The 21,415-nt window shown below is 37.3% G+C and overlaps 4 protein-coding genes across 4 annotated transcripts; 2 read left to right on the top strand and 2 right to left on the bottom strand.

Moving 5' to 3' along the window:
- Window positions 1-3,318: 3,318 nt before the first annotated feature.
- On the bottom strand, window positions 3,319-3,952 carry LOC5572679. Its single transcript, XM_021838368.1, has 2 exons — window positions 3,808-3,952; window positions 3,319-3,749 (listed from the first exon to the last, which is right to left on the bottom strand). Exons 1-2 carry the CDS (start codon window positions 3,944-3,946, stop codon window positions 3,373-3,375), a joined length of 516 nt encoding a protein of 171 aa, XP_021694060.1. The 5' UTR covers window positions 3,947-3,952; the 3' UTR covers window positions 3,319-3,372.
- Window positions 3,953-3,991: 39 nt separating this feature from the next.
- LOC5579507 (epididymal secretory protein E1) lies at window positions 3,992-4,623 on the bottom strand. Its single transcript, XM_021838370.1, has 2 exons — window positions 4,496-4,623; window positions 3,992-4,439 (listed from the first exon to the last, which is right to left on the bottom strand). Exons 1-2 carry the CDS (start codon window positions 4,561-4,563, stop codon window positions 4,055-4,057), a joined length of 453 nt encoding a protein of 150 aa, XP_021694062.1. The 5' UTR covers window positions 4,564-4,623; the 3' UTR covers window positions 3,992-4,054.
- An 87-nt stretch (window positions 4,624-4,710) lies between these two features.
- On the top strand, window positions 4,711-5,544 carry LOC5579508. Its single transcript, XM_001647758.2, has 2 exons — window positions 4,711-4,939; window positions 5,005-5,544. Exons 1-2 carry the CDS (start codon window positions 4,873-4,875, stop codon window positions 5,406-5,408), a joined length of 471 nt encoding a protein of 156 aa, XP_001647808.2. The 5' UTR covers window positions 4,711-4,872; the 3' UTR covers window positions 5,409-5,544.
- A 13,810-nt stretch (window positions 5,545-19,354) lies between these two features.
- LOC5579509 (epididymal secretory protein E1) lies at window positions 19,355-19,819 on the top strand. The gene has a single exon (XM_001647759.2). It carries the CDS (start codon window positions 19,355-19,357, stop codon window positions 19,817-19,819), a length of 465 nt encoding a protein of 154 aa, XP_001647809.2.
- The last annotated feature ends 1,596 nt before the right edge of the window (window positions 19,820-21,415 follow it).

Below are 21,415 nucleotides of genomic sequence, written 5' to 3'. Positions count from 1 at the left end.
TCATCAATTTGTTATTCCTAGATAAACAACCTCACTGCTTGTAATGATGAGCAGTTTGATGTATTTTTGTCAAATTTGTTTAATAAATTCCTAATTCTGCTCTCATTGAATCCTAATGCAAAAATGCACAGGCTACTAAGAAACCTTCACAGACTATAACGGGTTCAACAGGCTCATAAAGAATTTTGTCTCCGATTCTCCGAGGAAAAGCTTCAGGAATTATCATAGTGATCTTATTTAGATTTTTTTTAGGTTCTCACACAGGGATCTCTCCAGAAACTCTTCTAGATATTTCTCTACCAATTCTCCCAGAAATTCTTGCAGAGATTTTTCAACGGATGCTCAGAAAAAAATTTACAGAATTTGCTCCTTGAGAACTCCAAATAATTTCCTCATGTATTACCTTGATTTTTCTTTCAGAAAACTATTTTAGAATTTTCATTAGATATTTTTTTACCAATCCTTCAACTGAATTCTTTTGAAGGTGTTCCTAAGATTTCTAAGGAATTTCTCCCGACGAAATCTTCAAAAGTTTATTTTAGAGTTTTAAAAAAGCTGAGGGGTTTTTCAAGAAACCCTGCAAGAATTTCTCCACTGGTTCATGTGAATTTCACCAAGTATTCATCCACGATACCTCCCAGATATCCAAAATTCTTCAAGAGGTTCTTCATAAAAATTATATTGTTTTCTAGGAACTTCTCTAGCATTTCATCCAAATATTACTCCTGCAGTGTTTTCCAATCATTTATTAAAAAGTTTCCCAAAAAATATCCCTTGCAATTTCATAAGGTTATTTAAAATTTAACACTAGCCAATACTTCAAGTTTTCCAATAATTCCTCCGAACATTCCTACATTAAATCTCTATAGATATTCTGTCCAATGCCTTTCGAGAAATTCCTGTAGAAAACCCTGCGAAATACTATCCCGTGACTCGATTGATTATTTAGATTATCTTAGTAAATTATCTAGGAAATCTTCTAAAACTTTCTCAAGAGTCCTGGCGTTATTTCAGAGATCATTGTTCATACAGAGTGACTTTAAAGCATCCATTTGTTTCATATGAGGTTACATCAGGATTCTTTAAAAGTTCCTCATGGATTTATTTTACAGAAAATTTTTCTTGGGATTTCCCTGGATACATTATTTGAAAAAAAAACTTTCAAGGCTTACTTGAGAAAATCTCAAAGTGTTACAGGAGGAATTTCTGCAGAAACCTAAGAAGAAATCTCTGGAGCAATTGCTAAAGGTATTTTTAGAAAATAAATCTCTAGTTGCAATATTTTATAAATTCCAATAGACAGTTTCATAGGGAAACCCTAACAACTCTTGGCGGCATTTTTGGAGAATTTATTGATTCCTAAGGAAATATATGGATTAATCACTCATCACTGCATAAAATTTTAGAGAAGACTTTCTTTCACAAAGATTTTTTGGAGAAATTCTAATGATTCCTGAAACAATCTTTGGAGAAATTCCATGTTTGTGATTCCCCTTGAGTAAATCCAGGTTGAATTCTTGAGGCATCCATAACAAAATTCTTGGAGAATTTCTCTAGGAAAATTCGTCAAAGTCCTTTAGAAATTTCTGGAGTAATATCTGAATATTTTATCTGAAAAAAAAATCATATAGAATTCCTAGAGAAAATTCAGTAATTTCAAAAATGTGTCAGGTCTTAAACAGTCTGCTCTGACACTTTGAAGAATAAAACTCTTATCTCATGGCTCTTATAAGGTTTCATTTTTTTCTTGGTTCCTGTTTGGTCTATTATTGACCACCGTATGATTCTTTTTATGTCTCCGTTTTCAGGCAAGAGATCTCTAATTTCCTATTTTTAAGGCACTCAGTATCTTGCCCAGTAAAGACGGAAAGCCTTTTTCGTCTTTTGGTAATGAATGGTATTAAAAATGAAGGGGTTTGGAAGCAAAGAGGTGTCATTAAAATAAACTAGTTATTTTTAGAAAATCTACTTTGAAGTTTTCATTCTATACTAATTGTATGAAAGTCAAAAAAAACACAAGCCAAGAATTATATTATTTCTTTTGTTGAGCACAAAAACCACCTGAAAATATCGTTTAAACGCTTGTAACCAGTAAAAGTTACTCAACTCAACATCGACCAACGCTTACACCCCTTTGTGTTTGAGCCCCTCAAATGTAGTCAATTTAAATCCCCAACCTAGGATTCCATAGGATTGAAATTTTTCTAAGTTTCACTGTGCACATAATATTTGCCAACGTTTGTCCTACCCATGATTCCGAACGTGGACGCGCCTCTGATGATAAACATATAATAAGTTTCGTTGATTACTTATAGAAATTCAGTTAATGTATCCTCTAAACCAATGCTATTTTTTCGCTGTGACGATAATCAACGGTGTCCATGATTCTACCAATGTTTAGATGCAAATAAAACATCATTTGGAGGATCCTTGTTTCGGTAAAAGAACAGCCAAGGAACTACGAGCAAAGAAGTTAGTCACCACTGGGACAAAGCCTGCTTCTCAGCTTAGTGTTTATGAGCATTTTCACAGTTATTAACTGAGAGTGTTTTTTGCCTAAATTGGCATTTTCGCATTCGTATATCATGTGGCAGGTACGATGATACTCTATGCCCAGGGAAGTCGAGGAAATTTTCATCACGAAAAGATCCTGGACCGACCGGGAATCGAACCCAGACACCTTCAGCATGGCTCATGGGACTCTAACCACTCAGCTAAGGAAGACCCGTAACATAGCTTTCTATGAACATTTCGATGATGAAAACCACATTGTAACTACACATAGTATACACTGAACGACGATAGTACGTTCTAATTAAGTACTTTGAACCGTTAAAAGCTTCATCCATGTTTCGTCCAAGTCCTTCTTTTAATTTCAGAAAGCAATTTTCTAAAGAATAATAATCATAAATTATATGAACCCCATAAGCTTTTTTTGAGCTTAATGGCTCCACAAACAGTTTTACTGAATAATTGTTGAACAAGTAATTTTTCAGCTTATTAAAGCATAAATTAGCTGAATAAGCAAATTAGGAGATAAGCAAAACGTCAGATCGTTTGATCACTACCAGAAAGTTATCATTTGTTAGGAGTGGAATTTACACAATTACTTGAAAATACAGTCAACTCTTCCTCGATATTCCGTTTCTTGATATCGAGTTAGAGAACCATATTACAAGCTGGTTTTCATGGCTACCTCGATGGTCCTTTGGATCGCATTTGCACTGGTTTTATGTTCTATAACTCGATACCTTCCTTACTCGATGGTCCATGCAAAATTAAGGTAAGAAGAGTTGAATCTAGATGAAACAATATACCTTTTAACTTGCATCACCACAACATTTATTTGACCTTCACTCGACCTCCCGAACCTTAAATCAATCTTACATCAGCAGCAAAGCAGACTGCCTTCTGCCCTCCATCTCCGGTAACCTCGAACCGCAGTCGGACGGTCACACGCGTCAGTGGAGCTTCCACCGGAGCCGTTCCCGACAGGGTCACCTCCTGGCCAGCTGCTAATGGGCAGCTTCCATCAATGTTGGCGCATCCATCCCGCAGATGATCCGGCGTTTCGTATGGCAAGTTGAAATCTCCCAGCGTAGCGCTCACATCAACGGCCAACGTGCCTGTCGGGAAGGACGGAGCGAACCGAACCGAGAAACTGAAATCGGATAGGTTCGGCACCTCACACGGCATCACATTGCAGCCCGGAACGATGACCTGCGTCGGGTGGGGATACTCGTCTCCACCTATGGGATTGTTATGGAATCAATGAATGGTTATTACATCGAAGTCCAAAGAACTTACAGCTATGGACGTCGATGCCCAGAGCCGTTGCGCAGAGAGCAGCCACAAGCAGTATTATCTTGACCATGATTCCGCAAGGTGAAAGCAACACTGAAACAGAAGGCCATGGCCAACAATCTATATAGGTGGACACAATCATGGCCTGTTGAGATTATCTACGGCTGATTTATTGACACGAACAGCGCACATGCAGAGACACTTATCTCGGTAGGCGTTGAACTTTATTCTCGAAACCGAACTTAAAAACCTAAGCGGCTGTGATTCTTGCGGACGAACGGAAGCAGAACAGCGGTTGACCGTCGTCTCCAGTCAGCTGCAGTTCCAGGTCGACGGTGACATCGGCAAACGGGGCCGTTGCTGGGGTGCTCAGATGGTAGTTGATCTGTTCGCCTTGGCTGACCGGGCAGCCACGTCCGGCGAAGAAGTTGCAAGCGTTGCGTTGATCCTCCGGCAAGTCGTACGGGACGCGGAAGTTTCCGAGGAAGATATTGAGGGCGGCGTCGACCGTTGAGCTGTCACGGTTCGGGATGAAGTCCAGATCCATGTCCACCATTCCGCCGATTGGAATCACACACGGTTCCTCGTAGCAATCGATGACGCGAACCTCCAGCGGGACCGGGGCATTGTTAGGGAGTGCAGCGAAAGAATACTAGATTTTTGGTATTGGACTTATATCGATCAGTACGTACACGGTCGAACAGCCAAGCCGAAAACAGCTGCTGGCAACAGAACGGCGAAAATCGCAGATTTCAACATTGTCCCTTGGATTGTACTCGAACCGCAGCTGACACCGGAATGGTTCAGATTACGATATTTTGAAGGTTACTAATGTCACCGAATCGATATCTTATCGGCACCTCGAATGATGCATCTAAGAAGGCGTTACTTAGGGCAGGTTTTCTTTGTGAGTTGGCCGGCAGCGATTACTTCGATTGTCAAATCTATCGAAATTTTTGAATGGCTTATCGACGGGATTCCTGGCCGATAAGCGCTCGTCTGGACACCAGCGTTGTAAATGAAGATTAGATTTGGAGGTATTCAGTAGTCTTTGTTTAGTGGTAGAACATGTTCAGGCTAAGCGTAGTTTTCGTTTTGATTCCCGCGGTTGTTTTGGCCCTGAATCCAGCGCCATGTAAGTTGAATTTTTTTTTTTCAAAATATGATTAATTGATTTAATAAAATTTACGCTTCTTTTAGGCGTCTTCAACTCCGGTCCCTTACCTGCGCAGGTTCGGGTGGTAGGATGTCCGGCGAGCGTCCCACAGCAGCCGTGCATCGTCCCAATCGGGTCTATGGTTGACAGCGAAATTGACATCGTTCTGGAGCGTCCGACGACTACGCTGACGGCCTCCTTGGATATGTTCCTCGGTAATTTCCGCATCCCGTGGAGTCTTCCGGAGCACCAACACAACGCCTGCTCTGATCTGATGCACGGAGTCAGCTGTCCTCTGCAAGCGGGCCAAGCTGTCAGCTATAATCTGGTGACGGAAGTGTCCGCCCCCTTCGCCGATGTTACCGTCGATATGGAACTGATGCTAACCGATGATCAGGGAGCGGCCGTATTCTGCTACCGTTCGCAGGCTACCGTCGTGCGAGCTTAGACGGACAAGTTTTACCGAACTGCCATTAACCTTTCATACGGAACTCCGGCCACGGCCAGCAAGCAACGTCATCAGACAAAAGTGCAATCCCTACAATTTCCAACCAGTAAAAAGAACAAGTGTTATGGATTGAAAAGTTGGTCTTTGTTTTTCTGCTGCTCGGATTCACCGGAACGACTCCAAGTGGCCATCATAATTCCGTCATTGATTATTCATACGTAATCGCAAATACTTTAATGGAAAAAGTCTTTGCATCCGCCCGGGAGAAGGTGACGTTGCGATTTTGCACTCGCATTCGAACGAGGGGTGTCGGCAAATGACAGCTTCCTATCGCATACCCCTCGTCTGACGGAAAGCAGAACCATTAGTCAATCTCCAACCCTCTCTCTCACACTCTCGTCGTCACCGGCGGATTTGAGAAAATTTCCAAAAACCACCAAGCATTTCCCCGTTGGCACACCTTTCGTAGGATGTTTGCACGCATAATTTGCTCGTCAAATCGCGGAGAACTGCAAGCAGGGGCAACCGGCAAATATTTTAACGTATCAATTACACGCAAAATTTGCTCCAGCCAGATGTCGGGTAAATCTCATAATCTGTACGAAAGCGGTTAGGTAAACTGTTGTTCGTAAGGGGAATGGGGTCCCATTATCGTATCGGATTACCTTTACCGGAACCACCGCAAGCTAAGATGATTAGCCAGCGGCGACTTTTCCTCAAACTCAGTTGCTGTAAATTTTTCAGCGCACTCACGTTCCGACGATGGCCTGCTGCGATGGGATTATGTTTCAGAGAGCACTCATTGGCACGTCGTCAGTAGGCGCCGACGGCCGTCCGATTCTGGGAAATCAAGCGGAAATAGTGTCGCACCCCGTAGCAACTGAAAACCACCTTCCAAGACGGACGGCGGTAATTTTAATTAGGAAAATAATAGGTCTTTGAAGGGAGGGCTTGTGCCTTTCGTCCTCGAGGGAATGCATGAAATCATAGTGAACGCGGGAAACAATTCTTGGGAATTTCGCTCTTGGCGCTTCAAATTGAAGATTGTAGACCCCTTTTAATCCAAATGAAATGCTAGCTTTCGCGTGGTATCTTGATCATAGTAGACCAAGTAATGTGTGCCTGTGAGTAAAGTGGAACGGTAATGAATTTAATAGGGCGATATTCAAAACTGAAAAGGCAATAGATGGCTCCTTTTCAGTGGTAGTAAAAACGAAATCCTGAAGCAAAGAAAGCTCTACGGAAGATGAACTAAACACAAAAAGTTATGTATTCACTTTACACTTGATTTCTAATCACTATTTTTTTTGATCCAGTTTCCAAATTGCAAGTAATTTACGTTTTTCATTATTTTCCATACTTTTTGACAGTTCTCCGACTACCATTCTTCCATGCGCTTGTGTTGAAAGTTTGAGAAATTTGAGAATCCAGCGTAGCGCGATCAGTAGGAGGAATACAAACAACAGTGTCGTCGCTCGGCGACCGGTGAAAGAAACTGAATGTTCGAAAGGTTGTTGCCTGTACTTTTTGCCGCTGGCGCCAACTGTTAGCGATTAAGAACGAAATAAACAGTCGTTACCCTATTGAAAGGTGTTAGATTCTAAACATTGGGGTTGAGGTTTCAGAGCTGAAATGCATTCGTACAAGGATGGTTGGTAACAGGTGAAATATTGCGCCTATTTATACGCAACCTGCTTCACATGCTATCGAGAGTCACTTTTAAAGAAGGAACATTGCAAGTAAAATTTAATTCTGAACATCTAGGAATGTAGGTTGTATATTCCGCTTATTGAGAAGATTGATGCATTTTTCAACAGTCGAAAGTTGCCTTGTGATAGTTGTACAGAGGGAAAAGGTTAGTGGAACGGATTATTCTTTACGTTACTTGTCAAACAATTGGCTGGGAGCTCTTAGAAAACCAAACATCTGATTGAAACTGACAGAATTTCTTCAGTGTCAAACAAGTGTTTGACGTTTGTCTGAAATTGGACAAGTCTAATATTAGACTCAGTGTATTATATGGTATGAAGAGCTATAGGGATCTGAATAGTCCATATTCTTTTATAGACATTAAATGAAGAACAATCTGTTACACTTACAGTCGAATGAATTAAAATCTTTAGAAGTTGAAAAAAAAAACTGTTTCCTAAGTAAAATTAAGGAATAATTTAGCATTTGAAGTTACTTGCGCCATTTTTAAATGTTACGCTTGATAAAGTGGATGGAAAAACCTAAGGCAAGACTTGTCAGGCCAAAGTTCAAAAATGAAACCAATTGCCTGTCATAAAAGACTACTTATTAGTGGCCGTTTTGACAAAGACCATCTTTCCCATTGTTGAGTTGAATTGCAACCAGGCTCTTTGTTGGATAACCCAGCCGTGTTGCTAGTGCATAAATTAGAGTTTTCACAACATTATTCAACGTTTTTCATGACTTAAATTTATTTTGAATCTGCTTGTATTTGATGTTGGTTAGCCTGACGAGCCCCAACAATGTTCAAATGAATATGGATGGTCGATTCACTTCGGCAGTGGGGTTTTTTGAAAGCTACCGAGCTCATATTTGGCCACAATGTGCGTCGTATTGAAGGGTATCTTATTGCAAAGTTTCAGATAATTCGAGAAAAACCCCCCATGACAAAGTGAATCATGGATGTGCCCATGTAGCTGAATGAATTTCGTCAAAAAGTTTCAGAAATTCTACGGTGAGTTCTGGATTTTTCCGACAGGAACTTTGTATTTTTTTTTTAAATTCAATATAAGCTTAAAATTTTCAATGGATTTCTTTTGAAGTTATTTATTTTTGTGCTACTCTGGAAATCTGATTTGAATTTGAGGTAATGGAGACTGGAAGGCTTGCTAGAATCTATTCTTTTAGATTCTGATGAATTTTGGAAGAAGGAATTGCAGAATCCTGTAGTCAATCTGTTGAAATATTTCTTTTAAAAATGTTTGAAGAAAAAAATTTCTCTTGAAAATACTTGGTGAATTTTTAGGAAGAATCTTAGGACGTCATCCTAAGAGAAACGATAATATAGTTTTCTGAAGAAATCCTTGTTCAAGGATTTAAGTACAAGTTGCTAGGAATATTTTAGAGTATTTTCATGGCAGAGTTTGTGGAAAAACAGTTGAAAGTATTTTACAATAAACTTTATAACAGGGCTGCCCAACGTACAGTCCGCAATGTCATTTTGAGCCCGCAAAGAATTTTGAGATTCTGCTCATACCTGGTCTGTTTGTTCTTTTGCTTATTCAAAGATAGAACCTACCAAGGACCATTATTTTAACTTTCAATTGATTTTCAAATCAATCATGGTAATAATAATTTTATTAAGGTTACAAAAACGTCATATTGACTTTCTTCAACATTTGATAAGGAACGCTGACGTTAAATCACGCCTAATTTAAATATGATGATAAAAGGTTATACTACTGAAAAAAAAATCATTGCAAACGCTTGCTACTTACAAAATACAGTACATTACGGAAAACTTGTGTAAAATTCTCACAAGAGAACACTTGAAGATTTTTGTTGTAGATAAAAATGCAGATGGACTGCTAAGAACATTTTACCAATTGAATCGTGTTCAAGTGCTTATGAAAATCTTTTGGAATATTACAGGGGGGAACGTAGTGTGCTGTGCGCGTGTAAGGACGCATTTTTTCAGCGTGCGTGCTTTTTCTTCGTTCCACGTATTGCGATCCACAGTCAGCCGAATTCCGGCTCGTCATTCATTCTAACCGCGGACGGCGGAAGATCTCCCATTGAATTTAGTGAGTTTAGCGTTTTACCATTGGTGTATGTAGCCTGATATTCAGTATAAGCAAGTAAAATTGAGTAAAAAATTCATCCGAAAGTGTTGGCCGTCGCGTTTGTTGCAGTACGAAATATCTTTCCAGTTTAGTGCAATGATCAAATGGGAAAGAAATTAAAGTGAAACTAGGGAACATCTTAAGATTAAAGTAACATTGAGTTACAATCAGTAATATTTTGTATAAATGAACTGTTAGAGGAAGACATGGCAAACGAAAAGGTTTCCCGCTGGCAGCCGGAAGGGGAAAAATTTATGCAGACCACGTGTTACCAAGGTGATGGTATGTTGGTTGACACAAAGAAGAACCTTATGTTTAAATGCAATAGGCTGCTTTGATAAGTTTACGGTTTTGAGTAAATTATGAGTTAAGTGTCATATACTCATATACATTATGTGTGATTATGTGTGACAAGAAGACATTCTAGGAAACTTGGAGATTTACATACGTTTATCTTTAATGGATGAATAATGGGAGAGGGATCAGATAGCTTTATTTTCGTTTCAGAGAGCGAGTAATGGCGCTTTAACCAAGGCTTTCGAGCCAGGGCATACGAAAGAAATATCTGTGTCCCATCCCAAGGAGAGAATAACAAACAGCAATGGAGTGTGCACTAATTATCTTAGCTACGCCACTTTCAACGATTACCTATTCCCCCTCAATGAAACGGTTGGTACGGTTGTCCCCGTTTCCTCTCTTGTAAAATTGAAAAGTTTTCGCTCATCATGTTATTCATTCGTGAATAACCTGATGGTCGTGATTTTTTTAATTATCTTCAAACCCAAGTCTGCACAGTAGGCCTGGCCATTTTAACATTTGTATCATATTATCGATATGCTGCAAATATTAATGTCGACAAGAAAGTACAAGAATTATTTCTAGTATTTCCAGGATGCTTTTAAATACTGGCTGTGCAAGCGCTTAGACAGATAGATAGATTAGGTGGAATCCTTACAGTAACACCTGAAAGAATCAATTAATGTTTTTTACAGGATGTCTGGGATAATTTCTGCAGCGATGTTTTAAAGCAATCCCTGAAGAATTTTCGAAAGGTTTTCAGGAATATATGTTGATGGTAGCTGAAGAGAAACTTTAGGAAGAACTGCAAAGGCAAAGTTGGAAAAACTGTTGATGAACTAACTGAATAATTTGAGGAAAGAATAATTGCTTGATGATCTTGAGTTTCGGTGAGACTCCGAGAATTTCTTGTTATAATTCTATGAGAAACATTCAGCGCTTCCAGAAAATCCTTAACAATTTAAAAATGATCAACTGAAAGATATGTTAATCTAACAATTGGAAATTTCATGCAATAAGCACGTACAGGACCTTGTTTAGGAAATGTTTAAAATAATTTCAGATCAAAATAGCCTAAAGGAACTTCAGGAAAAATCTATTGAATAATTACTACAGATTCCTGGAATGATTTTTGTTGCAATTCCAGGATGGACTCAGTAAAAACTCGGTAAAGGATGTCTAAGAGAAAGCACTTAATTCATGTGGGAATTATCATGCATGATTTCATATTATGAGTCATAATCTGAATCATATTTCTGATAAATTCTAGTTTTTAATATAGGGTTCCTGATAGCATCCCTAGAAATCCTAGAATTAAAAATCAGTTCTCATAATAGTTGTTGAATCGAGGAAGGAGTTTTTGGAACTCTGGTAAGAATCTCGGTAAAAAAAATTTGTATTTCATTCGATTCGTAGGTAATCAATTCAATCTGGTGGAAATTCTGAAATTTAGGTGGGAAAGTTGAGATTTTTATTGGAATTGTAGTGACTCCGATGGTAATCGTTAGAATTCAAAGAGGATCTCCGCCGAAACACCAGGGTTCCCATCTATTATTATTCTTATCGATATCACAAAAAAAAAGAAAAAGAATCCAGAAAACATTTGCAGACACTCAAAAGGTAAATATTTGAATTTTGCTCTGAAATCCCAATGGATCGGAAAATCAACTGAATCTCAAAGGTGTTCACAAGAATGACCAAGATTGTCATCAGAATTCCAAAGATTCACACTAGAGTCAACAGGATCCCATCTAAATCTCATTCCCTCCCGAATTCTAGTGTTTTTACCAGATTTCTAATTTTTCTACAATTATCTTATAATGGCTTCCAAAATTATCATAAAAATCCAGAATGTCTTTCGGACTACCTACTGAAATTCCTACAGAGTTTCCGGAATTCCAAAAGAAATCTGAGAATCCGGGAGGTCAGAATCACCAACATCCCAGAATTCATAGGAAACAACATAATTATCGTAATACCAGAATTCACACGGAAATTACTAACTCCTACGGTCGGCAATCTTACCGGAATCTCAAAATTCATTTCGAAACCTCAGAATTCCTATGGATATCTCAAAATACCTTTCGAAATATCTAAACTCACATCGCAGTAAATGCTATCTCAGCTTTGTAGTAAATGCTACATTTATTCATATTATAGATTGCATTGGACACTGGACTCCCCTCGCAAATAAAAGTGCGGGATTACGTCGGATCGACTTGGTGTCTTCGCCATTGGTGTAGCTAGGATTTTTTCCTGGAGGGGGCCTTGAGGGGGCCTAGAAAATTCTTGATTTACCGAAGTAATAATCATGATTTTCGCAAATTTCGTAGTTTGCGAAAATTTGCGTTGATTTTATCTGTTTTTGTTTTTGTCTCATATCAGCTATTATCTTTGAATATCAGTAATGCTTGTAAATTACAATTTCCATTACGGGAAATTCGACACGAATGCCACACGTATGGTAAACTGTCCTAAATAAATATTAATATTAATAATAATAATAATTACGGAAAATATCAATTCTTTGTCTAATCCATTAAAAAAATCCTTCAAGAATTTTCCAAAAGAACTCACGAAGAATAACCCTTTGAAGTTCTTGCATAAACTTTTCAAGTATCGGGGATCTCTTCATGAACTATTTCCGTACTGTTCCAGTGCAAGAACGCCTTTACCAGTTTTCACTCAGTTTTTGCTGGGACTCCGACGGAATAAGTAGTTATTATTAAACAGATTTTTCCCGGAGTTTCTTTAGGCTTTATAATCTGGAATTTTTCGAAGAAACTGTATCAAATTGCTCAAAAGAAGACATCAGAATTTTAAACATTTCTCCATGAATCTAAACTACGTACTTATCACACATAAATTTAATTGTTGAAAATATCATTAAGTTGTTCATTAATAATGTATTGAGGATTTTCTGGAAATACTTAGGATTTCTCCAAGAAATATTACAATAAATACTACCGAAATTGTGTTCAAAAATCTCTCTGAAATTTAAAGTCAGGGTGTCGACTACCTGGAAAAACCTGGAAAGTCAGAGAATATCAGGGAATCCAATTTTTGACCTGAAAAGTCAGGGAATTTCACTAAAGGTCATGGAATATTATCTATCAATACTATATTACAACATCAAACGAGTTGGTTATTATTATTGAATACCATAGATTTGTTAGACGAAATGGGTCCAATCTTAGCTATTAACCATTGATAAAGCGCTGTTATGTATGGTAAAGCAAACTATATTTTTCTATCTATAAAAAAAATCCTCGGAATTTCGAATTTTGAAAATGTGATGAATTAGGTTCCAAGCGCTACTTTAGGATTTTCATTAGGAGCTTTCCTATACTGATGTTTTGAATCGCAGAATGAACACGAAAAATTCCCCAGATATTCTGGAGATTCTTCTGAAATTCTCCTTAAGTGTTCAATAGAGTGATGCAAATTTTGAAATGTTGGCTCCCCTATGCTTAAACGATTTAGATTATGGTAAATAGCATCATCCCAAAGTTTGAAATGATTCGGAAGAAATTTGACTGTGCACAAGCCATTTGAAGTTTATATGGAGTTTACTATGGAAAACGCCAACTTTTTGTGTCCAGTATCTATTCGACATAATATTTTATGGAAAAGTGAACAACCTCCGCTCGTGTGAAATCATCTCAGCTACAACTTTGCTGAAGATCACATTTTGGTAGGACTTAATGATAAATTGCTATTCTTAATCATAAACTGGGTTTGCCTTTTGCATGCTTAACCAACTGCTCGGCAGGCAACAGTGGTGCTCCAGGCGGGTAGAATAGATCAAAGTAATCCAGGCTACTATGTTCTACAGGAAAGCAGCAGTGTTGCTCTGAATGTAATTGAATGATCATCTCAGCATGATTTGGACTTTGTCATCACTAATAACAAATTATCCTTACGTCCCATCAAAATGTGGTCTTCGGCAAAGTTGTAGCTGGGAAGATTTCACATGACTAGAGTTTGTTCACTTTTCCATAAATTATTATTACGAGCAGTTAGAAGACTGAACACAAAAGGTTTGTCTTTTCCATAGTAATTTTCATAGAAACTTCAAATGGCCTGTGCACAACCAAATTTTTTCCAAATCACTTCAAATTTTGGGAGAATGATTTTCATCATAATTGACACCGTTTAAACATAGGGGAGCAAAAATTAATTTTATTGACAGTTTCATCAACCTTTTCCGGTGAAATTAAAATTTTAACATTTATGTACCGAACGTTTACCGCATTCTTGTGAATCTGAAATTTTAGTGCTTTTCCTCTGCTCCAAGATTTTTAAAAATCCAGAAATTCTCTAAATAGAATTTCTGCTTTGATAGATTGAAATTTGGTGAGATTTCTTGAAGATACTCTTAGAAGAATCGATTATTGAATTCTTGGAGCAGTTCCTCACAGCATTGCTGGAGGCACGACAAGTTTTTATTAGAACAAAAATAAATCCCTGAATGATTTTTGAAAGCATGAATTCTTCGGGGAAGAAAACCAAGGCATAATTCATATGGAAAGTCCAAAATTTTTATTAAAATAAATAAATTGTAACAAATCTTCGCGAAGAATTATTTGAAGTACCTATTCTAAAAAAAATGAATTCATTTTGAAAAAAAAATTGAGACTCTTGGAAAAATCTTCCTAAGTATTCTTGAAGAAATATTCGCATTAGTTTATGGAGGAATAATGTAAGATTTTCTGTAATAGTTTATGAAATAGCATCTCCTTGTATTGAACAAATACATGTAGAGAGACACATTGAGAATTTGAAATCTTGAAGATTTTAACCGAGTATGATTAGTAAGTAGATGACTCAGGATTTTCTGGGTATCTACTCAGGTTTCACTATTTTTTGTTTCATACGAATCTTTAAGCTTTGAAAGAAAACACTCAAGTGATCAGTTTAATCATACTAGCTCTAAAACACGCTCTAGAAAATTATCTAACAGTTGTATTCGAGTAAAGTGAAAGCCTTTGCTAAACTGAGCGAAAGCTTTTTCTTTATACAACCTATTACGGTCCAAATAAAGACCTTAATTTTCCTTGTAGTTCCTCAAAATTTGACGGCACTTGAAGTAATACATCAAAATCTAGAATGTCGTAGAAACTTGGTAAACAAAATGTAGCGCTGAGCCCGAAAACTATATTTTTATTTCGTCTTTAATCCAAATTCAGTACTCTGAAATGTTTCTGAAAAATTACTGGAAGGTCGGGGAAAGTCAGGGAATTTTTTTTTTCCAAATTGAGTCGACACCCTGTAGAGGATTGCTTGAAAAATTGACAACAAAAATTATTGATTCTCTCTTGATTTCTCCTAATATTCCACAAGGTTTTCATAAATAATGAAATAAGATTTAACTGGGAAAATGTTCTAAGTGATTTCTCAGAGAAGTTTTCAACAAATCTATTTGCATTTTTTCAAAGAAAATTGTCTAAGTGTTTCTTTAGATTTATCTAGAAATCAATTTGATATTAATCCCCGATTTCCTAACCCATATTTTTTCAATTCAATCATTTCAAAGTTTTTAGTGGAATGGGTTCAGCTATTCTTTCATAAACTCTTCCGTGCAAATATTCAAAAAAATTTCGAGACATTTGTTCAGAGATTTCTCTTTTTTTATTATTAAAGTTCAAATTGAATTTGGAAAAATATTGAACTCTTATCGGGAAACTCAAGAATTAATCGTAGGATTTTTGAAACTTTCTGACGTCCTGACGATGTTACTCACAGAAAAAGCTTTGGCGTTTTTTGTAGGATTAACTACAAAAAATCTTGTTAATTTTTATCGTCTTTATAAAAGAGAATGATTTATGTTAAACAGATGGAATTTTAATGTCGGTGTTTTTATCTTACATTTTAGAAAATGTTTCACATGAACTCCGAAGCTTTAATATGGCAGATTAATATAAAAACTTTTAACTATTGTTGTAGAACTGTAAAAGTTGTTTTTATCAAGAACTCTGCTTAAAATGTTTTATAACAAAATTCATAATTTAAAAGTAAGTTGGAGTTTGGAGTAAGTTTTTGTATAACTTTGAAAATTCGTTGAGGGATTCCTGATGGATTTTCAGAAATCAGGAGCCATACGTATAAGAACTCTGAAAAATTTTAAAACCCCTGGAATTCATTTTTCTCCTTTAGATTCTTTAAAATGTTGCTTTTTGGAGTACGAATTTTTGTACGAAGGTGCCTAAGAATACGTCATGTGAAGGAAGGAGAAACAACAAAATGTCAAATCAGATCGAAACAACCGAAGATAAGTGATTATCTATTTTTTTTTCTCTAGAGGTGAATTAATGGGCTGGATAAATAAACAATAAACTGTAGGATAATTGAAATCGCTCAAATCATATTTCAAATTTCTCAAGGAGCTTCATCAGAATCTTCATAATTAAGCCAAAAAGCCTCTAGGAATTCCGCCTTGAAAATGTACAAGAATTCAATTCCAGAATATATATTTTTTGCAGAATTTATAAAACAATTTCTAAAACATTGTTTTAAGGAAGATCTTCACAAATTTCTTCATGAATTTCTTAATTAATCCCTGCCCAGTTATTTTGCTAAATTGCTAATTTCGGAAGTAAAAATATGCCTGGGATTTTTCAATAAATTTCTTCTGGAGATTCGAAGACAAAAGACATTCCAAAAATACTTTTCGTATATAATTCCTGTAGAATCTGGGGATTTGAAGTAGAATTTACAAAAAAAAAAAACAAAGGAGAATTTGCAACGCAATTTACAATGCATTTTAAAAATATTTCTGAAGGACTTATAATAAACTTTGCGAAAAAGTTTTTAATGACTTTTTTGGGAAAACTAGGGTCATTTACGGCTTCGGCACCATTGGACTATTATCGGCAACCGAATTTCAAATGCCAGATACACAGATTTTTTCTTGAAAACACATCAATGAAAACATTCAGATGTTTCTTTGTTTTGTCAGCTTCCCGTTGACGAGATTGCCGAGACTAGACAAACAAGTTCACCATAGATGCCATCAATTGAAATGAACACGCCTCAAAGTGTGACTGATTTGGAGATTTGCCTACAGTTCTTATGGAAAATCTGCCGAAGAGAATATTTAAGGCTGCCGACATTAGTCACACGGATATTGGTTGTTCGAAGCGTTATAAATAAGTTTCCAAGAAGGTTTTAACAAGTCTATCGGTGTAAATTGATAGAGGATTGAGCAGCGCATACATGTAAATAGGCAAAAATTTGTATGCTGATGTTCGAGAAAATTGCAAAAGAAGCGCGATATCGGTTTGGACTGTCAAGAATACGTAAATTCCCCTATATCAAGGAATTTGACAGAATCAACGATTATTTAAAAAAAAAATGTTAGGGCAAAGTTTGAACTTTTTCAAGTTTCAGCAATTTTTAGCAAATCTCAATATTATTTGACTACTTTGTAAAAGATTTGAAGCAAAAGGTATAAACCACTCTTCGATATACATTAACGAATTTGATCACTGAAATTCTTGAGACTGTAAAAAACTCACTTGGTAAAACGTAGATTAGAGATAAATTAAAAAGTTCATTCATATGAAATTATTAAAAAAAATGAAGCGAAAACAGAGAAAGAACATATTGCTGGAATCAAAAACTATGACTTTTTTTTACTTTTTTTTAAGCCTTAGGTAAGTTCGAAATATGTTTTGAATTAGGCCTTGTTTTTCGCCAATAATTGCAGCTATTTTACGTCTTAGAAGTTCCTTTAGTAATTTTGCCTATTTATTTCTTTGTCGAGACCTTTTTATCAAAGAACAATGAATTTCTTTAAAGAAATCTTATGCGGACAATCATCATCACCGGACACCTCGATCAGGGCACCCTCCAAGGACACAGGAAATCGTAATTCAGGTAAAAGGCTAAACTTTGCTAGAACATTTGAAATAGTATAGTTTGCCCTACTCAGAAAATACGAATTTAAGGAACCGAACCTTTTTTTTGCGAATTTAAGGAGGACCCTGGCCCCCCCTTTTCCTACGCCAATGGTCTTCACCGCACTTGTCATCTCATGCTGAATAAGTGCAGTGAAGATACTAGATCGATCCGACGTAACCCCGCGCTTTTACTTGCAATTCCGCAGTTTTAATGTGCGCAATGCACACATTCGCATTCAGAATTCGTCAAAGTGCTTGAAATCTTCTTTAGTTTTCTGATGCTTCTCTACTAGGGTGATGTGCTAGCATCCATCGTATTAAGTATTGATCAATGAGAACTGCAATTTTCCCAGTATTGCAGGGAATGATGCTGATACAAACCAATGTCAAACATTTCTTTCTCAAAACGGCTTTACCATTGTAAAATTAGATTTTGATAAATCTTGATCTATTTTTGGAAATAATGCAAAGAAAATGCATCTTGCCGTATTCTCAATCCGTCGTATCTTTTTCATTTCTGTCGCAATCAGTTTCTAGATTCGTCCCACAACTTACGGCTCACTGTGTATAGTGAGTGGTCAAAACACAACATATCAACGCTATAATAAAATGTTCTACTAGAATATATACATCTACGGGCATCTCTCTCCATTTCTTCAGCATGATGGAATATACTAATTTCCTTTAAAACTCATTGTTCGCCATCAATATTCAGCCCAAACATATAAGCACAATTCCATTTTACCGAACAATTATAGCATTTGCTCACAGTGCAGTGAAAACAACACAATCAAAAGAAACGTTTTTTTACGTCGAGCATCGCGCACACTTTGATGTGCACAAGCTTTTTTTTTTCTCAGTACGACGGATTGAACTTTGTTTACATTCTCAATTTTACCCGGTCGTTGAGGAAATTTCATAAAATGTCGTGAAATATAGAACTTTTACGGCGTGTGATTCGAATGAATTCCTTCAGTGAAGAAGTAGGAAGGTTTTCCATAGTGAAAATAAGTGCCCGGCGAGGTGAGTCACACAGGGGGGCGGGAAGAAACTTGTATCATAAAGTGGTGTGACTTGTGTCGATCGTTAAGCATTTCTCTCAATTCGTGTTCGTCCATGCGATTTCAGTGAAAAAGTGCAAAGTGGATGATTGAACAAAAGTTATTTATCAAAAAACAGGAGTTTTTTTTGCATTTTTGGTGTACAAGTGTACGAACCATGACAGCTTTCACAAAATTACACTTGGAAAATGAGACTATGCTGCAGGTAAGTTGGAATATCCGCCGGAGTGGGACATTTTAAGTTTGATACGACGAATAATAGCGCTTACGACGAAGTAGAACGAAACCCTATTGATGGTTTGTTTGAAGAAAGGGCTTCCGTAATCCAAAAACAAATGATAAAATGGTGTGAACATTTTCCAGATCGCGAATCTTGCCACATGTGACTAATCCGAAGACAAACGTCCTAATGATGGTCGCCTTCCAAACCGTAAAGTACTACAGTACTGACATTTCCGATCAACCATCTCCAGCCTGCCGATAACGCCAAACAGAACATTTACATCAGCGCACGAACGGCCGTTATCTAATCGCCTATGGATGGACGTAGGGTTGTTTTGCTCCGGTAATTACTTGATTGGCGCGACTTCGTTTGTTTTTCGATACAGTTTACGCATGTCAACCGCCACCTGATGATCGGAGGTGATTTATTTATGACCGGCCCCCCATCATCGAGCTTAAGGCCCCGTCCATTTTTAGCCAACAGGTCGCTGAACGTCAACCGTATAGGATGTCTGAAGCCGTAACCTTCAGATTGGAGAGTGGTTCAAAATTAGATTATCTAATCGCCTCGATAATGCACTCCGCACTGCACTGCGCTATAAAACTGAGCCCCATTCAAGGTCCTGCAGTCTACGCTACGAAACGCTAACAAGATGTTCAAACTTCTGCTGATCGCTGCTGTTTTGACCCCGGCCGTCCTGGGACTGACCCCGGTTCGCCAGTGTCCCAACGGAGCTGGCCTGCCCCAGTCGGTGGACATCAACGGATGTACTGGATCGCCCTGTCCCATTGTCAACGGTCAACCGCTGTTGGCCCATGCCGTCGGAATCACCAGCCCAGTGGCCACCAATGGCCTCGAAGCTTACATCATCATCCGTCTGGCCGGTCTGCAGATTCCATTCCCGATGCCCGACGGACTGGAGGATGCTTGCGCAAATGGAACCCCGGCTGGAACTTGCCCCGTGTCCGCTGGACAGACCTTCGACTACAATCTGGACTTCGAGGGCCAGGTCCTGCAGCTAAGCGGAGTTACCGTCCAGGTCGAGGTCGGTCTGCGTGCCGACGATGGTTCGGATGTGACTTGCGTGGCTTTCGATGCCGCTATTGTCGATGGTTGAAATAAAGACTTGTGATACTGTTAGATCTATATTGGAAGAAATGTTTTGGAAATTACTCTTGTTACATTACTCTGTGTTTCAGTAGTTCTGGACTCGAAGCCTTATCCTTATGCAGTTCAACAAATATCCAACCAAATTGTATTGAGCTTTGTTCAATTTGCGAAGAGCATCATGTACAACTTTTGGCCAGGAGTTTTCAGAAGTACTCGACTGAATTGTAAAAAGGATTCTATACCATTTCCCGGAAAGACGTTTCCCGGAAATCATTTCCCGGATATCCCATTTCCCGGAAAGACATTTCCCGGAATGACCCATTTTCCGGAAAACCATTTCCCGGAAAGCTACTCAATGATATATAAAATAAACAATTTCCAGTTCAAAGCCATTTTTAGAGCAAAGTAATATCAAAATCATGAAAACAATGTGGCAAGCTTCAAGAATACTTTGTAAAATGCCACTAGACTGTCATAGATCAGTTTTTCGAAGCTCATACCAGCCACGAAATGCATCGAAAATAATGATTTAAGTCACTCCTATGCCCAATTTTACCCAGCATGGCGGTAATATTTCAATGCGTAATTGCATCCTGATTTTTCATGTTGAATAAAACTATTTCAAAGTTTTGTAACAGGCAACGAGATTTTAGCTTTTGTTCTTATATTTAATATTCTGATTTGAAAGCAGTTTTACCTGCTAATTTGGTAGCATAATTATTAAACTTATTCCTGCAAAAATCGTGAAAAAATATGCAAAATATTGCAAGAATTATTTTCAAATAATTTGAAATGAAAATATGGCGGATAGCGTCATGATTATATATCTATGATGCTATCCGCCATATTTTCAGTTTTTTTTTAATAAACCGAAATTTTGAACAGTTAGGATTTTTTTTTTTAAAACGATCTGATTACAAGCTCTTATAAGTATATCATGTAGACCAATTTTCTAGATTTCATTTCTCTTTGAAAGGTTTCCAGCTGAAGACTTACTTTAAGAGTAAATAACCTCAAGACATTTCAAACCTCTATTCCATTTTTGTGCAGCCTGTGAGAAAGTTTTTGCCCGGTCCATTTTCGTGTTATTATGGTATAATTATTATTGTCCTCACTGTCTACATTTTCATTGGATAATTGCCCTTCTTTCATACATAAGCTGTTCTTTCGAGTTATGCTATTTGAACAATTAATAATGTTTAAACTGATAAATAAATCCATCAACATAAATTTCAGTTATAGCTACTGCCATTTTCATACAGAATCACCCTTCTTTTGAAAATTTGCCTTTCTTCCGAATTATACCGATAGAAACATTTTTGGCAAGAAGGCTGCTAATATTAAACATCTGAAATTTTCCCTTCTTTCAAACTGAGGTTATTCTTTTGAGTAATTGAATTTTATCAGTGCTGGGAATGGTAATAGTAGTAGGTTTGAATGTCGCGAAACTCACGTGGCTTTTCTCACTACAGTACTTTGAAAACATGAATCTCATCAAGTAGCCTATTTTGGGTGCATGAATTTTCTTAATCATTAGTGTCATCCAAGGCTGTAAATGCGGGAAATGCTCCGGAAAATAGAACATTTTTCTACAGTAGTTTTG

The sequence above is a fragment of the Aedes aegypti genome, chromosome 1 (assembly GCF_002204515.2).
Source record: "Aedes aegypti strain LVP_AGWG chromosome 1, AaegL5.0 Primary Assembly, whole genome shotgun sequence".
NCBI lineage: Eukaryota > Metazoa > Arthropoda > Insecta > Diptera > Culicidae > Aedes > Aedes aegypti.
Note: the sequence above shows the minus strand (reverse complement) of the source record. Positions and strands in the feature narration are given on the sequence as shown.